General features: G+C 37.2%; 2 protein-coding genes across 10 annotated transcripts in view; one reads left to right on the forward strand and one right to left on the reverse strand.

The window, feature by feature from the left end:
• Positions 1 to 3,349: 3,349 nt before the first annotated feature.
• On the forward strand, positions 3,350 to 15,331 carry PACRGL (parkin coregulated like). 2 transcript variants are annotated; one of them, XM_058024109.1, is made up of 9 exons: positions 3,473 to 3,565; positions 3,709 to 3,894; positions 5,605 to 5,735; positions 7,211 to 7,278; positions 8,376 to 8,466; positions 9,682 to 9,816; positions 11,531 to 11,638; positions 12,613 to 12,693; positions 14,110 to 15,328. In XM_058024109.1, exons 3-9 carry the CDS (start codon positions 5,622 to 5,624, stop codon positions 14,164 to 14,166), a joined length of 654 nt encoding a protein of 217 aa, XP_057880092.1. In that variant the 5' UTR covers positions 3,473 to 3,565; positions 3,709 to 3,894; positions 5,605 to 5,621; the 3' UTR covers positions 14,167 to 15,328. The 2 variants fall into 2 exon arrangements, with proteins under 2 accessions (XP_057880093.1, XP_057880092.1); XM_058024110.1 differs by lacking the exon at positions 3,709 to 3,894 and having other exon boundaries at positions 3,350 to 3,565; positions 14,110 to 15,331.
• Positions 15,332 to 15,545: 214 nt separating this feature from the next.
• Positions 15,546 to 18,331, reverse strand: part of KCNIP4 (potassium voltage-gated channel interacting protein 4) — a 390,138-nt gene continuing 387,352 nt past the window's right edge. For all 8 annotated transcript variants that reach the window (XM_058024105.1, XM_058024101.1, XM_058024107.1 and 5 more), the window contains one exon: positions 15,546 to 17,150. In XM_058024105.1, coding sequence (XP_057880088.1) covers positions 17,103 to 17,150 — 48 coding nt within the window. In that variant the 3' untranslated portion in view covers positions 15,546 to 17,102. The remainder of the gene's footprint in view (positions 17,151 to 18,331) is intronic.

The raw sequence follows: 18,331 nt of genomic DNA on the forward strand, positions 1-18,331 counted from the left end.
AAGGAAAAAGCTCAGGAGGCAGACATGTTATGGCAGTTTTGGGCTCCCGTTGGGATCCCTTTTGCATCTGCAGTGTGCCTCAAGCTCGGGGCTCTCTGGTTTAAAAACCCTAACCCTAGGAATAACCCTAACCCTAGCCCCAGTCAGGTAAATCAGCCCAGGGTTAGGGATGGTCCCAAGGAAAAAGCTGTGGAGGCAGCCATGTTGGGGCACTTTTGCGTTCCCATTTGGATGCGTTTTGCAGCTGCAGTGTGCCTGGAGCTCGGGGCTTCGTGGTTTAAAAAACCCTAACCCTAGGCATAACCTTAATCCTAACCCTAAGCATGAGAAACAGCCCTGGACAAGTACTGCTCCCAAGGAAACAGCCGTGGAGGCAGTCATGTTTCAGTAGTTTTGGGATGCCCTTGGGATGCCTTTAGCAGCTGCAGTGTGCCTGGATCTTGGGGCTTTCTGCTTAAAAACCCCAACCCCAGGCATAATCCTAAACCTAAGCCTTGGCAGGTAAACCACAAAGCCCAGAGCTACAGGACCACTGCAGCTGCGAAAGGCATCCCAACGGGAGCGCAAAAGTGTCACAACATGGCTGCCTCCAAAGCTTTTTCCTTGGGACCATCCCTAACCCTAGGCTGATTTACCTGCTCATGGGTAGGGTTAGGGTTAGGGTTTTTTAAACCAGAGACCCCCGAGCTCCAGAGATACTGCAGCTGCGAAAGGCATCCCAAGTGTAGCGCAACAGTGCCACAACACGGCTGCCTCCACAGCTTTTTCCTTGGGACCATCCCTAACCCTTGCCTGATTAACCTTCCTGTGGTTTGGGTTAGGGTTAGAGTTATGCTAGGGTTAGGGTTTTTTAAACTAGGAAGCCCCGAGCTTTAGCACACTGCAGCTGCGTAAGGCATCCCAAGGAGAGCGCAAAACTGCCACAACATGGCTGCCTCCAAAGCTTTTTCCTTGGGACTATCCCTAACTCTAGGCTGATTTACCTTCCTAGGGCTAGGGTTAGGGCTAGGGATACTCCGAGGGTTAGGGTTTTTTATACCAGGAAGCCCAGCGCTCCAGGTACACTTCAGTTCCGAACGGCTTTCCAAGGGGAGCGCAAAAGTGCCACAACATGGCTGCCTCCTCAGCTTTTTCCTTGGGACCATCCCTACCCCGTGTCTGATTTACCCGCCTATGGTTTGGGTTAGGGTTAGAGTTATGGTAGGTTTGGTGTTTTTTAAATAAGAAGCCCAACCTTTAGGCACACCGCAGCTGCAAAAGGCATCCCAAGGGGAGCACAAAACTGCCGCAACATGGCTGCCTCCAAAGCTTTTACCTTGGGAACTCTAAAGCTAGGCACAACCCTAACCCTAACTGTAATCCCAACCCTGAATCAGCCTAGGGTTAGGGATGATCCCAAGGAAAAACTCAGGAGTCAGTCATATCGTGGCACTTTTGCGCTCCCCTTGGGATGCCTTTTGCAGCTGCAGTGTGCCTGCAGCTCGGGGCTTTGTGGTTTCACGACGCTAACCTGACCCTAGGCAGGAAAAGCAGCTCTGGCCTAGGGGTGCTTCCTTGGGAAAAGCTGCTGCTGACTCCACAGAGCTAATCAGTTGGGTTTTGCTTCATGCTGCACAGCAGTTCATACCTCCTACTTACTTTGGAATTGTACCACTACTCTCTTCCATAGCTGTGGTCTGGTCTGTACTCACAAAACAACCATTACAGACACATGGATAAAGTGGTACTACAACACTGAACTAAATATAAATGTTGATTAAAGAAAGTGGATTTTTTTTCTCATCCTGGAAATGATCATGCTGGTTTGCATTTTTTTGTGTGATTTTCAAAGTTCTCATGGTCTGCTTTAAAATACTGGATTTTTTTTCTGAGATCATTCATCAGCCCATGAATTTTTTGGATAAAAAGACATAATTTTTTCTATTATCTTCAGTATTGTGGAACAGTAAAATAATTCTGTTAAAGTACTATAATGTCTCTTGAGTTTAGTTGAAAATACTTAGCAAAAAATCTTTCCTTCTCCAATATTATTTATAGATATTTTCTTTCTGTATTTCCAAATAGTATCTTGCACTAATGCATTTCAATGGCTGTCAGTTATGCAGCCCTGTTTTAACTCAGCAGATGTCCTCACTTTTGACTTGCCATTATTGGCAGATACAAAGTATTTATGTTGGATAAAAGTAATTATGAATACCTTTATTGCCAAAAATCTAACACCAATGGCATTTTTCAAATATTCCATGACTACTTTTCATTACTGTCAATTTTTTTTCCCTGTGGAAAATCATGAGAATAGTCTCGCTTATCCACATTCAGTTCTGCAGCAGAAATGACAGAAGTGAGAAAGAATGTAAGGTGGAAAGCTTCCATCCCAACCAGTTTAAGCAAACCGAGGAGACATTTTCCTTGAAGATTTATTTTTGTGTGCATCAATGAATATACAGATTTCTTGAAGAAAGAAAGAAAGCAGTCTTGTGGCCAAGTGAAAAAGTAGCCTTTTACCCAAAAGCTAATTTACCGCACTCAGATCTGATAATGTATTTATCACATCTGGGCATCAAAAAGATGCTGTATTTCCAGCGGAACTTTCAGTATTGTATCAGGGGACTATATACCTGGGTAGATATTTAAAAAGTGGAACAAAACCGACTGGTGGTGTCACCTGAAAATTCACCGTTCTTCTTTTAATCACAGCATACAAGATAGGCTGAAAAAAACCAAACAACAACAACAAAACAAAAAAGCCCAACAAAACAGATCCTTCAATCTTCTTGTCGCTCCGTCTGCAGCAAGCACGGAGAAAGTTTGGGCTGCCGGCGGCCCGTAGTTCCCCTGGCAACTGGCAGGAAGCGTCGGCGGCGCCGGGGCCCGCGGGGACGGCGCTGGCCGGAGCCCCGAGCCCGGCGTGCCCCGAGCCCGGCGTGCCCCGAGCCCGGCGTGCCCGGAGCCCGGCGTGCCCGGAGCCCCGAGCCCGGCGCTGACCGGAGCCCGGCGTGCCCCGAGCCCGGCGCTGACCGGAGCCCGGCGTGCCCCGAGCCCGGCGCTGACCGGAGCCCCGAGCCCGGCGTGCCCGGAGCCCAGAGCCCGGCGCTGACCGGAGCCCGGCGTGCCCCGAGCCCGGCGTGCCCGGAGCCCAGAGCCCGGCGTGCCCGGAGCCCAGAGCCCGGCGCTGACCGGAGCCCGGCGTGCCCCGAGCCCGGCGTGCCCGGAGCCCAGAGCCCGGCGTGCCCGGAGCCCAGAGCCCGGCGTGCCCGGAGCCCGGCGTGCCTGGAGCCCAGAGCCCGGCGCTGACCGGAGCCCAGCGTGCCCCGAGCCCGGCGTGCCCGGAGCCCGCCGTGCCCTGCCAGCGGGAGCCGGGGCGGCCCAGGAGCCCAGCACAGCCGGGCGGCCCCCCGTGCTCCCGCGGGGTCCCTGCGTGTCCCCCGGCGCTGGGGAGGCCCGGGCCGGGGGCTCTGTGGGAGCTCGCCGGAGCTGCTCTGCCTGAGGCTGTCGGCGGTGGCGGCGCTCGAAGCCCCTCATGTGTTTCTGCCTCTGCACTCCGGGAGAGTCGGCACTCGGCAGGGTAAGGGAGCAACCTCGCCTTTCAGATCCTGCTGACCTCCGTCCTGCCTGCCTTAAGTGACTTCTAGATCCCGAACTCCAGGCTGCGCTTTTCCTCCTTTGAAAGATGTCTCTTAAAAGTGCTTCTCCAATTTCTGTTTAAAGTGTCGCTCCTTGATTTGAAGTCTGTCATCTGCCAGTAGATGGGTCACTTCTGTGCCAAACTCGCTTGTTTGATTCACGGCTGTGCTTCACCTGTCTGATCTCTCCACAAAACCCTTGCAGCTCCTCACTGCACGAGAGCTTTCATCTCTGAAGAGTGAGCCCTCCTTGTGAAAAGTACTTCTTCTGGTCAGCGCTACATAATGTACCTTAGCGTGTGTTTTCATTACTTGGAAAATAGAAAAAATTAAAAACATCTCAATTACTTCTAAGTACTTTTCTGAGAAAAATATTTATGCAGGTATTAGAAAGCTGACTATTACATTGTATTATTACATTTCAAAGTCTGACACAGATAACGCTATTTTGTGCTACATCCTGCTACTGTCAAGAGCTTATCTGGTGCTTTTATAGTATGAAACGATTTTGATTTTTAATTTTCTGACAGTTAAAAGTCTGTCTTCTTACACTAATGTGATTAGAACTTAGACATACAAAATCAATAGATTTATTTTTATATTAACGTTTTCCATTTTACAAACAGAATAGTTCCCAAAAGTGTCATGCAAGTTTCTATGAGTTCTGAAGACATTCAATTGACTAATTGTGGTGTATTATTTCTTTTAAAAAGACTTTCAGTGGTGACAGGCCACATTCTGGAAACGATAGGAAAGAGAAAACAAAATATACAGTAGATGAACTGATTCACTAGTTCTGATTAAATCATCTGTCAAGAAGTATCGATTTAAACTTTCAATTTTATTGTAGCTGATTTATTAATAATTATTATATGTTGTTTCACAGCATTCAGTAAAATTTGGGCACTTCATATAATTCTTTCCATAAGTTTAAAAGACAGTATATCTACATATGTACTGGGACCTTATCACTAACCAGAAACAGAAGCAATCCTAAAGATTTCACAATGTAGATAATGGCAAAGGTACCTGACTGGCAATCGTGCTCAGAGGGAAGAATGAGAATAGCCAAGCTAAACAAGGAGTGCACATGCAAGAGTGGCAGAGATTAGGGCAGGTGGCTGATAGAGCTGAGGGTGAGAGAGTAGCATGGCAATTCTGTCTCTGATTCATCCTGGTCTCAGTAATTGGCACTTGATAATATTTTTAACAAAAATAAGTGTCACCAAGGGTGATGGCTGGACAGCAAGCACGCTGCTCATCCCTGAAGCAATGTTTGTTTCCTAATATTTTCATCTCTATATGGTGCTATTGTTTTTTCACAATAGGAATCTAATGTCTTATCTACTAAATTGTTTTTTTTTTTCTGTGCAGAATACACCACAGCAAAAATTACTGAACATTAGAATATTCAAAACTAGGGTTTTCAGTATTTATATTTTTATTAATATTTGAAATCTTGTAATCTCAGGAATAATTTATACTATTCATCACAATATCAGACTTGGTATGGTAAATAAGTAGAGAACTATTATTTTTATTAGGAACACTTGAACCCAGTTACATACATTTGTAGTGATGTGTAGCTAGTGCATTGACTTACTGAAGATAAGTGTACTTAAATCAGTATTAAATGATGTAGTCAGAGGTATTTTTGTTTGTTATTTTTGCAGTCTTTTAAAAAAAGTACTTTCATTCTTCTTAGTGGAATTGGAATTAATTTTCTGTGTTCTTTTTTTTTTGCTGCCTTACATTTCTTTTCTCATCTCTTATTGATTGTGGTTTGGGTTTTGTGTCCTGAATGTACTTGCTTCATTCCTTCATTCTGGACCTTCCTCAAATTGTTGCTTTCTTCTGATGTAACTGTACCCTTTTGACTCTGGTCTCTTCTGCTGAGGTCTGTACTGCTGCTCATTCTAACCCTTCATATTCTGTCATATAAGAATGAAAATAATTTTATGTTTTTAATTTTTTTTTGTAGGAAGCAATGTTCTAAGAATGTCATCAGGCATCCAAATAAAAACAAAGTCTTCAACCCAGAAAAGCAAGACATGTTCTGCAGAATCACAGCCAAAGCCTAGTGCAAAGCTGAATCCTAAAACTATTGATCCAGTATGTGGTGGTGGTGGTGGTGGTTTTGTTTGGTTAAAATCCATCTGTGGTTTGAAGAGTGTTCCTTATTTTATGAAATTGCATGCAGGCCATGCTTCTTCTGGTCCTGTTTTTTAATCTGAAATTAAACTTTTGTTATTAATCATACATACCTTATCTTCTAAGCTCAAATGCCTGAAGGTATAACATTGTTTATTACATCACTAATGTATTTTGGTACCGTTGTGGCTTGAATAGTAACTGCTATTTTTTATGTACTATTGCCCTAAAAAGAGATTTAGAGCTAAACATTATAAATGGTTGGTTTTTTCTTACTTCTAGGCTTTGGCACCTGCTGCTTTAGGGAAACTTATTTCAGTTATGCAATGAAACCAAGAAAGAGGTGTCATATTGAAGGTGTTTAGGGCCTCATAAAATCTGGCAAATTAATTGCTGGTGAACATTATTTGAAACTCACAGTTACTGTGACTATGTAATCCTTCAGGAAAAATTTGTGTTCTTGGGAGAGTAGTAATGAAAGCAGTTGTTTATTTCCTGGAAGTCCTGTGTTTGGAGATCTAACATTGAATGCATGAATTGTAGTTTACCACTAGGCCATATAATTTGGCAATTAGTAATGTCACAGGCTTTTTGTAAAGTGAATGAAATGCAGAGGTCCTTTACTGATAAACAGAGACTGAATATTTTAATGTGGTCATCTTTTTTACTTGAAATCTCTTTGCAAGTGGACAATGACCAAAAATAAGCCATGAACACAATTCTGCTAATCTTAATGCAGGTTTAAACACTCAAAAGATAAAAATAGAGATTTCATGGTATTTCCTTCTGAATGCTTTCATAATATCTTTTTTATTATCTGGAAAGCAACATTAAATGATCATGCTGATAAATAATACAATAGATCATAGGCATAAGAAGCACATATATTATAAAAACCAAATTTGTGCAGCTTTTCCTTGCTTGAAAGTTCTGGTTTCCTTCTCCAGTGTGTCTTTCCTAGATTCTCACCCAGTATGAACCTCCCTGTGCATTTGCAGTACCCTCCCACCATCTTGCCTAATATTTGGGGTTTCTCCCACATCTTGCCAGATGCAAGATGGAATTGCAGTAATAACAACAGGAGCTTCAGGGAACTGAGAGCTCCTTGATCTGCTTAGAAAAGAACTTGTAAGACTTCAATATTACCATTTGCAGGAAAAAAATAGAAAAATAAAGTGATTCCATCAGGAGACCACTGATTGTACATTTTTATTAATTTTAACAACTCCCCAGACTGATGAGTCTTAAAAGCAGTTTTCTGATAAGTGTATCACTTACATGTTTTCCACTTCATAGCTGCAGTTCTTTTTTTTTATTTGTTTTGGAATCATGTGATTAAGTTCTTGTTTTGGTAAACTTCTGTTTTAACATATTCATAATAGCTATAAAACATTACTGTTATAATGAAATAATGCTTTTTTTTTCTGTCCTTACAGTTTCGTGCTTATTCTCAACCATCATCTGCATTTGCTGCTACATATGCTAGAGGTGGTATTCCCTGCAGGTATGTTGGGTTTGGTTTTTATTTTTACTAAATAAATGCACCTCTTCATGTTTCATCTTTTACTTAGGTTGTTTAGTTCCATTCAATTCTGGAAAAATTTCTAATACTTAACTCTTTTCAGATCAGAGAGCAACTTCCCATGCCTTTGAAATTATCTTCTTCTGGTTGTTTTTTTATGCTGTGTTAATATTAAAGCCACATTTAAAAAAAATAGTTAAGTATGTGCACACTTGGTTTCCTAAGCATCTTTCACAAGTGATATTTTCAGGTAATTTAATTTACTTATCCCTACTAACAAAGATAATAAAATTAGTGCCATTTTAATAAGTAGACCTTGCACAGCCTTAGTAGTATGACAACATGTTGTTGAATTTCCTATTCTGTAGTTTTCAGGCATATGAAATATTAAAAAAAAACTACTCACAAACAAGTTTAGGGTATTTTAAGTTTCTTAGTTACATATTTGCCTAGACAATCAACATTCTGGTGTTTTTTCACATGGATGCAAAATTTACATAAAATAAAAAAAAATATAAGCCATCATTAATAAGATGTATATGTATATAATTGTATAAAATAATCATTAATACGTAGTATTAAAACATTTATTTGTATCTTAGGATTAAATAGTAAATTCCAATATGATTTTCCTTCAATTTCAATTGCTTTTCCATACCCATTGCTATTTGAGGAAAATGTTTCTTGGTATACTTATCAAAATAAGTAACTTTGGAAAAGGAGTATCTTCTGTGTTGGCATGAGAGACATCTGTAATTTTTATAACTTCTATTTTCTGATTTCTGTGTGATTAGGAGCAGAATTTTGAAAACTGACATATTTTGGGAATTTAGTATAATTGCACTGTTGAACATTACACATAGACACAGGTTGGAATCCATGATCCCAGAGGTCTTGGCCAACTTAGTTGATTCTGTGATCCTATAATTTCACTAAGGAGAGCATTATGTATTGAGATTGTGTATGTTGTGTAGGAATACAATAAACTAATTGGTGATACATTCATAGCAAATAGTGTTAGCAATAAATTATATATAATATATATTTGTTATTTTGTTAAAACTTTATTCTTTAAATAGGTTAGTGCATGGATCAGTAAAGCACAAACTGCAGTGGGAATGCCCTCCTGAAACTGTTCCCTTTGATCCTCTTCTTTTAACATTGGCAGAGGTAAACCCAGTTTCTTGCAACATTAAGCACCCAACCATTTCCTATTTGCAAATGTCATTTTTAACAATCTAAGTTGGCTAGTTTAGGCTCAGCTTCTAGAGAAATAAAAAAAAAAACACTTGTGAGGATATCGTATGAGTGAAAATGGTCAAGATCATTGCTATTTGTAGTTCTTTAGTTAGAGCTTTCTGGGAGAGCTAGGTAGAGGTGTTTTATCTTCAAGATACTGATCAAATGCAAGACCACATCTCAGATGCCCAGCTGTTGAATGAAATTTTTGGTTTTGCAGATGCTTTTGTAAACTAAATTGTTTTTCTTATTTTTGTAAGTAATGCCTACCTGATGAAGTAAGAATGCTCCCAATTGCTTGAATTAGTACAGTGGAAATAGGATCCTGTAAATAAGTGGAAGAGAAGTACTGTACACTATGTTGAGGCTTCTGTTTTCTCAGAACAATCTGTGACATTTATCACCAAATATGTTCCAGGTTAAATAAATGCAGAATCCAATGCTGCAGGTAGAATAAAGTGCATATACTGAGGTGGCTTACATTATTTTTTCTTTTTTCCTTTTTTTTCCTGTTTTTTCATTTTTATTTTCTTTGTTTCTTTTTCCCTTTGTTTCTTCTTTTTTTTTTCTTTTTTTAAATACTAAACAAAACTGTCAATTCCTAAGGTAACATAAAACTTCTTTTATGTTAAGAAGAAAGGCTTCAGACACGTGGCTTTAAATCTTTGAGTTTTGCCAATCAGACCTACACTAGATGTGCATCTTTGTGCTATCTACAAGTTTTTAGTGTTGAATGGAGAGGTATGTGGTGTGGGGTGTCTTTCCTTCCATAGTTCACCTTCTGTTCTTTTTTCCTCTCAGGGTACAAAACCCCTATACAAATATAGACTGTTCTAGTTCATGGTCTCATTGGAAAAATACCTTGGGTTTTTAGATTAAAGGTACTGAGGTACAAATATTGATTGAGTTGGCAGTATTCATAATGTGAGTTTTAATATTCAATATTGTCAAAGAAAAATGAATTAGAATATTCTGTGAGCAGAGCTGTACCCAGTGGCTCCACATGGTGGAGTTAATGTACTTTATGTTTTGAACTGATCTGACAAAATCTAAACATGGTCTTGCTGCTGTGCGAAACATTTAAAATGTGTTTTTGTTTAAAAGAAGGCTCAATATTAAGAAAACCATGTTTTACATTTGCAACAGGGACTAAGAGAGACAAAACATCCCTATACTTTTGTTTCCAAGGAGGGTTTTAAACAATTACTTCTGGTTGAAGGTGCTGCTGAAAAAGTTATTCCCTTGCTGCCTCGTCTAGTTCCAGTCTTAAAGGCTGCATTGGTATGTCTTAATCTTCATGCAGAGATTTTAATGGGTTTGATTTTTTTTTTCCTGCTGTTGGTGGGAACTACATGGGTAGTATTAATGTAATAAATCTATCACATGGGCTTTTGGTTTGGGGAGTAGGAATGATTTCTCTTTCTGTTGTTAACCCTGCCTTGGTTTATTAGCTAAATATGTCTGTAAATATAAATTAAGATGGACAACTCCTTGTATAACTATATGACAGTATCTATGGGAAAATTTTGTGAAACTGTTGTCTTAAAGGTAAGCAGAAATAAATACATATGTTTGTGGGCTTTTTTATATGTCCATGAAATAACACGCAAAAAATAAAAATGATGTGAAGTAAAATGGATATGCAGGAATAAATGCTTATCTATTACATGTAAAAATTCAAAACATGCTACAAAGGTAAAACAGAATCCCAAAATAAGAGACCCACAAGGATCATTGTGTCCAACTCCCCATCCTGCACAGCACCATCTCCAGAGTATGTCAATGAGGAAAAAGGGAGAATACATTTATAGTGTTTGAGGTCATATTCTTAATTTTAGAAAATGTTTTTAACCCTTCTACACCATCAGAATATAAAGTGAGATCTTGTGTTTGAAGGTTATCTCTTTTGGATCTTTTTCATGTCTTTGAGAGCCCTTTTCTGGTTCAGTAAGTAGATGTCCCTTAATCTAGCTGTCTTTCAGTTCTGATTTAACAGAGATGGCTTGAAGTTTGAAAATTAATTTTGATCTCAAATCAGAAGTGTAACAGAAGTATGGAATTGTGTGTTATCTTTGGTTTAGCTTAAAGGCAAAATTAGACAAATAATTCTTGTCTCTTCCTCTAATTAATATTACTCTTCTGATAATTTTTATTGTTGCACTGTTTTGGTATTATGTCTTGTTAAATCTTCTACTAGACAAGCAGTCCATGATTTCTAGTTGAAAAGAAAAATTTCAGGGCCCAGATGCTGGAGAGGAAAAATAGTTGTTTAAATAAACTTATAATTTAGTATGAAACCAAAATAAGTTGTTATGAGTCTATTTCTCTGCTAAAGAAAAAGCAGCATAATTAAACCACTGGAGAAGTCAGGTACAGAAGAAACTTCCTATGGGAGAAATAAAGATGACGAAGAACTGTAGAAGTAGATAAGAGCCTGATAACTGCTGGCAGGTGTAGTTGGCAGGGGACTAAATTAATTGAGGCAGAAAGTCATTGGCTCCTCTGTTTCTCCAGCAAAGAAAGTTATTGCTATGAATTACATAGAAATTACCCAGAATTCATTACATTTTAAACTAAAATGTTGTCTCTCAATTTCAACATATCAGCATTTGACAGGTTATTTCTAATGTGCTGTGAAATACTGAAATTATCAGTGTAGCAAACTTTTCTTCATGCCACATTTTTTATTTCAACAATAGTAAATTATTAGTTTTCTTGTCTCAGAAGAAATGCAAGAGTTGTGTGGAAATTTCAGGGATGCTTTTGTTTTCCACTTTAAAAGTATGCCTTGCCTTTAAATTTGGCCTCTAGAGACTTATATTCAGTCATATTGTACTTCTCTTTCTAAATTTCTGTCATTATAGCAATTAGCAATTGCACAGTAGTTTTAGTGCCTAAAACTACTCCATACAATCATAATGCAGAGATTGCAGTTTAGAAAAGCTTACTTTGTCTGAATCTTACAGGATTTTTTTTCTTTCTTCCCCTTCTGAAGGCACATGCAGATGATGAAGTATTTGGAAGGGGATTGGATGCTTTAGTGCAATTGAGTGCTGTTGTTGGCCCATCTCTTAATGATTATCTTAAGCTTCTACTCACAAATGTAAGTTTTTAGTGCTGTAATAAAAATCATTTGTATTTTCACGACATTCTTATTGAGATGTTACTATACTAACTGCAGAGATACAGTGGAGGACTCAGCAGTTCCATGAAAAGCATTATTTCATACAGTCCCCAGTGTGAGTCCTTGGCTCTTTTATAACATGGTGACTTAAAAAGTTCTGGCAAGGTCCAAAAACTCCTGTTAATGTAAACTGGAGAGTAATGGAAGTCTTCTCTCTCCGATTTATGGAAACATGCAGATGCTTTGTTTTGGAGGAAAATTTGTTGCAAAATGAGTTTTTAATTTTAAGTCTGAATATCTTTGCAAAACCATAAACGTTTTAATACATTAACAGAAACAAATATTCCCATTCCTTTCAGATGGGACTTCTGCATGAGGAAGTTGTCATTAAATAAGCTTTGAGTGGGATTATGAGAAGTATTTTTATTCCAACTTATTCTGGAGACATTCTTCATCTGTCAGACAGGCTTTTCATGGTTTCTTTTAACCTGCTTGCAAAGTGCACTTTTACAGCAAAATGAAAAGACTTTTTTGACAATCAGTACAGAAGCGAAATTACAGCAGGTTTTTTTTGAAGTCTTTCTACTACGAGAAGTCTCCTTCAATGCACATGATAATAAAAGTTAACTTTTCATGTGGACAATTCTTTAAGAATGACTTTTGTTAAAGTGGATATTTCTTTCCAATTTGTTTGGTAAATGAAAGAGAAATATTTTTGTGGGTTAGCAGATCAGTTTTCTTTGAATTTAAGTTTCTCTTTAGTTAACTTTTTATTCCATTTGCTTTTATTGAGTTGCATACTTTGACATCAGTTACAAGTTATAAAATAATGTTTCTTTGTGGCTTTAATTTTGCAAAAGTAAGATGGAATAAAGTAACAAAATAGGTTATTATTGCCTCTTTGCATATATTTTTATTGTGCAATAAACCTTTTTGTTTTACTTTTCCAATAGCTTTTAAAGAGATTAATGGACAAGAAATATAGAGAAGAAGTTACTGTTGCTTTACAAAAGTTGGAGCACTGTGGTGGAAGGGTGAGTAGATCACATGTTTATTCAGTAATCTACACTTTTGAATACAATTTTGTCAGAACAGCTTTCATCTCTGGTTTTGTTGCCATGTTCTTGCTTCAGTATGGCTGGGATACATGCTTGGTGTTCCATTTTCTGGGACTAAATATGCTTCTCAACAAGATTTACTCCTGCAAAAAGTTACTTTTTGCTGTTATTGATGATGCCTGCCTGTTCCCACTATTAGTTTATTGTTTATGCTATTTCCTGAGGGAATGTGACACTCACATTCCAGCCCACCCTGGTTAACCCAGAGTTTGGATCTACAATGGCTATAAATCAAAAAGAAGCTTTAAGTAATAGATGGTAGCAGAGGTTTCTTCTGTTGAACATTTTTTTGACAAATGTTGTGCTGTACATTGTGCACAAAGGAGAAAAGGAGAAAAAATGAGGGATATTGACTTAGATGTTCATCTAGAAAAGAAAATTCTTGCTTTCTTGATCCTATGAACAGTTGCATGTGTTATATTAAATGGTTATTCATAAAGAATAGGAATAACCTGAGGATCAGGGACCATACAGGCAGGCCTGGCAGTACTGAGCCTGTGCACCTTAGCCAGTAGGTGCTCAAATAATCAGTAGTTGCCTCTTCATTTTTGTATGTGCATATGTTCATTTAAGAGCAGTAGCAGTGTTTGGATTACAGACTTGAAAAACATCACGAAAAATGAAGGAGAATGAAAGTTCTTTATTTGTATGAAGTGAGACAAAAAAAGGAAAATTACAGTTTGTCTTAATGTTCTGAAAATTTACGTCTAGAGAATATAATTAATCCAGTGAGTTATTAACCTCTAATGCTTCTGTCAGTCCCCTGATTTCTTGTAGTCTTACCTGTTTTGTGAGTAGGTCTTTCTGTATATCTTTTAAAAAGACTGTATTAAGACAAAGCAAAAAAAACTGGAAACAAACTACTAAGTTGCGATTACAAGCAATATTATATAATCCAACCAATTAATTGATCTATTTTTTTTCTAAATTGTTATAAAGCATATGATTCTTACTTTTGTTGGAAATCCCTTCCAGAACATCATTCCTCTACATAAAAATCCTTATTATTTCATGTATATATTTGTGACCTCTTTTAGGTGTGAGTTTTCATGTCCCTTATTTCGGATGTTTGAGTTTTCATGTCCCTTGTTTCGGATGTTTACTCCCCAGCATTAGTTATCACAATGGTGCATTTTCTCAGTTCATTATTTTCAGCCCTTTTGACAGTAAATTTCTCAGCAAATACTAACTTTTTGGCTTTATACTGTTTGATAATAGTAAAGATAACTAAGTAAAAGTGAACTATGCAGTTTATACAGACTTTATGAGTACTGTCACATGTACTGCTAGTGCCTCTTATTTCGTTTAAATTTGTTTTGTTTTCTTCAACAGGCAACTGTGGCGATCATCAAATCTAAAATTCCAACCTATTGTTCTATCTACTCTTGAACAAGGAAACTGTAATGATTTATACTGTGAGGTGAAGTTTAGAAAGAAACTGTCTGTAAATATCACTGACACTTATTTGGGGTATAATATATTCCCTTAAAATAATAATTATTCCTCTGTATGATGGAGAGCAGGAGTCTTATCAGTTTGTGCATATGTAATTATGGAAGACTTTTCTTTGTATATTTGTATATGCATTTGACTTACGATGACACTGATTAATGTGCTATTATTTCAAGTGTAGTATAAATATTGATTCTTATTTAGTTTTTAATTACAATTTCATGTATTATATCTGCAGTGCTTTATATGCTTTGTATATTTGTGTGATGCAAAATAATTTTGTTGTAATTACTTAAATAAAATTTAACTTGGTGCTAAATCACATATGTATAGCTGCTTTTGAAATACATAACTTCTTTTGTGACACAGCACAGATGGACACATTGAGGTTCCTGGGGGCTAGGTTAGACACAGAACTGTGAGCCCTCTCAGACTTCTTAAGAGTCAGCTTTAAGGGTGTGAAGCTGAACCCAGTAAACAGGCAGCATGAGGTCCAAAGCTGAACTTGCTCAGTGCATTCTCAGCATTTTGGTTTGAGAGCCTGGAGAGGCTCTGGAGAATACAGTGTAGAGGCATCAGGTTGCTCCACAGAGCCACAGCTGAGGTTTTGCTCAGCTAATTAATTCCTGTTAACTTTGAGCCTACTGAATGGGAGCTGGGTGGAAGAGGCAACTTTGAAATACTTAACACTGTGCTCCCTTTGAATTGAGTTCAGTCACATTACAGATATGCTTGGGATTTGCTTGTGGATTCAGGTCCAGACGAGTCAATAAACTTCTGAACGTGGAAGCTATGAAAAATATAAGTTAAAGACAAAAAGAAGATTGTACAAGCCAGCTTCCCTGGCTGTCAAGCTTTGGAGGGTACAGCATTTGTCTATTAATGCATTTGAATTTGAATGCAAAATAATTCCTAATTGGTTCTTGTAATAAATGCTGTTCAGGGACATGTTGTATTTGTGTACAATGTCAGGGAGAGTTAACAAAAGTAACAAAATTTAACCAAAGGTTTTCCCCTGAGGAATATTCAATTCTGACATTTAAAGTTGTTGGAAAGGATGTTTTTTCATAAGAAGATGCTGATGCATAGAGCATTAATAAAAGTCTCATGTGAAAGCAATTTCAGAAGTTTTTTTTAAATTACCACAGCCTTACTGAAATTCACTTCAGGACCGATCTCTGCCAAGATCAGAATTGTGCTAAGTCAAGATAAACGTATTTATGTTTTTTAAAAAAAGTACTTCTTCAATAAGTATTTTTGCCAGCAGGTATTTAACAACTCAAAAAATTGATCGTGGTCCTTTTTTTCTTCATGTTTACTTTATTTGATTTTTTTTTTTTTTACAAAATGTGCACATTTAGTTTACACAAACACGCTACAGCAGATTTCAGGTGTACATGTATTGTACTACTCTTAACCTACACTGGTGATAGCAGAGCAGCCTTCAACATGCCTCTAACATCCCATCTCTACACCAGAATAGATACCTGATTTATTTTTACAAAATAATTCTTGTAACTTTCTTTCTACTTCATTAATCCCCTTTCAGACTTTCTGCAGCAATGTCACAATGAAGGTCGGCCAATCTCTGATAGCATTTCACCTATTTTGAAGTATTGGCGTAGACTCTGTGGACAATATATCTTAAAAATTACATGGATGGAGGGGCAATGTTATATTTTATATGCATACTTTCTTAGAAGAATCTTTCTAGGTTCAGAATTAAGTAGCTCCAATCTTAATGAAGAAATGATCTTAAAAAATGTAAAGCATTTATCACATATAGATGATATATAGCTGAAGTTTTCATTGTTTTTCTGGTTTTGTCTCAAAGGTATTACAAAAAGATGAAATAGATGTTAGCCTCTAGCAGTTATTATTAGTGGAGGTTACTATGTAGTGATGTTCATTCTCAGCACTAAAGTGGGATGGCAGTTTTCAAAATTTCATGCCTTTTTCTTCATTAAAGGCAGAAAGACACATACTTAGGAAAGCAGAGTTAGGATCCAGTTAAGGTTCCTTCATGAGAAGTTGGAAGTCAGAAGATCCTTAATTTTAAGCAAAGAACTTCTCATACACATCCAAGAAGAATTAAAATAACAGTATGTAAGATTTCTGATACTCCTGTCATGATAAATTAAGTGCATACTTGCTTGGTGAGATTGAGAGAAGTTTACTCATATTTTTAGGGAATAAGAATACCCATAAGCAACTTGTTTGTTTGTTTGTTTGTTTTTGTTTTATAACAGTTCTTACTCTCAAGTTACCTGTTTAGTTATGTTTGGGTTTTGGGTTTTTTTTTTCTGAAGAGAAAAACAAGTCAAAGTTGGGAGGCAATTATAGCAAGGTGTGCATTGCACATTTATTATAGCATTTTAACTCAAAATTTTATTCAAAAATAAGGACTACACTATAGAAATATGAGAAGAAAATAAATTGTAATGCCTCTGTATAAATTAGAAGCTTGAGATTTAAGAAGTAAGTTTTAACACCTGGACCTTAGTCCAGTACAAATGAGTAGCAAAACTAAGAATATTTATTTAATCTCTGTGTAATTGTATCTATTTTAACTAGAGGTTGGAATGATAATAAAGGTGCATAATGTCAGTTGTATTTTGTTTGAGTTTGTAGTAAGAACCTGATTTTTCAGTAGAGTCCTATTAACTGAATAGCCATTGTGGAAGTGCTAGATTGTATAATTTAGAAAGGGTTTTTTGTTGGGAAGGGTTTATAATAAAAAATTTACTTGCATAATACATTTCTCAGTGTAAAGCTGAGTAACTTTATTTATGATAAAGTGGGAAATCCATTTTTTTAGATAATGTTGCAGAATAGTTCATATTTGTCCATTAGTTGTAGACCTAATGTCTTCATTAAATCACATTTTCAAAGAGCTGCATGGATCGCATTATATTCTCATCCTGTAAAAAAAGACAACACATAACCAAAAATCACACACCATTACAAATGTAGTTGGTGGATATCTATACTGAAATGTGGTAGAACATTTTAGTTAATTGCAACACTTTTTTCAGCTTGTTTGGAGGAATGGTTAGCAGAAAAAGGTTGTTAATGGGTCCATGCTTAAATAAGTTTTTCTGTATATTAATGAAACCAAAACTACTCTGTCAAGAATACAATAGCATATTAAGAAAATTAGATCTGTAACATTTCTGAGGTTATCTGTTTATATCCAGGATAACACAATACACCTAGACAAGAAATACTGATGGAATAGTTGTATCAAGGGTGAATCTGTACACATAATTGCTAGTCCTGTGCACAGTACACAGGATTCTTTTTGCAAAATCCTAAGGCTTCTGCTTCATAGTTAGGGATGGCTAAGAAAAACAGACTGAAGTGTCCACCCTTGCTGAGCCAAAATCAGTCAGTTTGACAAGTATCACCACGGCACTCTTCAGCTCCTCAATTCAGATTTTCTGTGTGTTCAAACTGAAAAATGGTGACTTTTCCTGCTTTCTGATTGCTTTGCATTAGGCATTTTTTAGCAAAGTATTAATCTTTCCAGTTCTATATCATACCGATGCATCACTCTATGCTCCAGATTTTATCACTAAATAACTCTCAGTTACAGCTATTAGCAAAAAATATTTTTCTTTGTAAGCTTTACTTTTCAGTGTATAGAAGAAAGAGTTACTTGCAGTTGCCATATTTGTTGGCATTTCTGGATCAACACTTGCCAGCACAAAACAATATATATACACACAATATAAGAGTTTATTACAAGCTTGTTTAGCATTTGCTGGTCTCACAGTGATGATCCCTCTCTTTAGTGATTTCTTCGGAGATGATATAGCCATCTTTAATTTTAATGAATTAAAAGACTGAATAATAGATTATTTGTGGATGTTTTATGAAAAATGTGCATCAAAAACCCACATCTTAGAAAGGTTATCTCACTAATAATACCGATAAGTATGTGAGATTTCTGTACATTAATTTTCCAGTAAGACGTGTTAAGTATCAATTTCCAGTTAAATTAGTCACTCTTCAGTCTAGTGGGTGATTTGCTTTGTAGAAAATGACAAATCTGAGTAATTAGCTTAATTTATGTTATGAAACATGCACAGTGGGGTTTTTT

Source organism: Melospiza georgiana, chromosome 5 (assembly GCF_028018845.1).
Source record: "Melospiza georgiana isolate bMelGeo1 chromosome 5, bMelGeo1.pri, whole genome shotgun sequence".
In the NCBI taxonomy this organism is placed as follows: domain Eukaryota; kingdom Metazoa; phylum Chordata; class Aves; order Passeriformes; family Passerellidae; genus Melospiza; species Melospiza georgiana.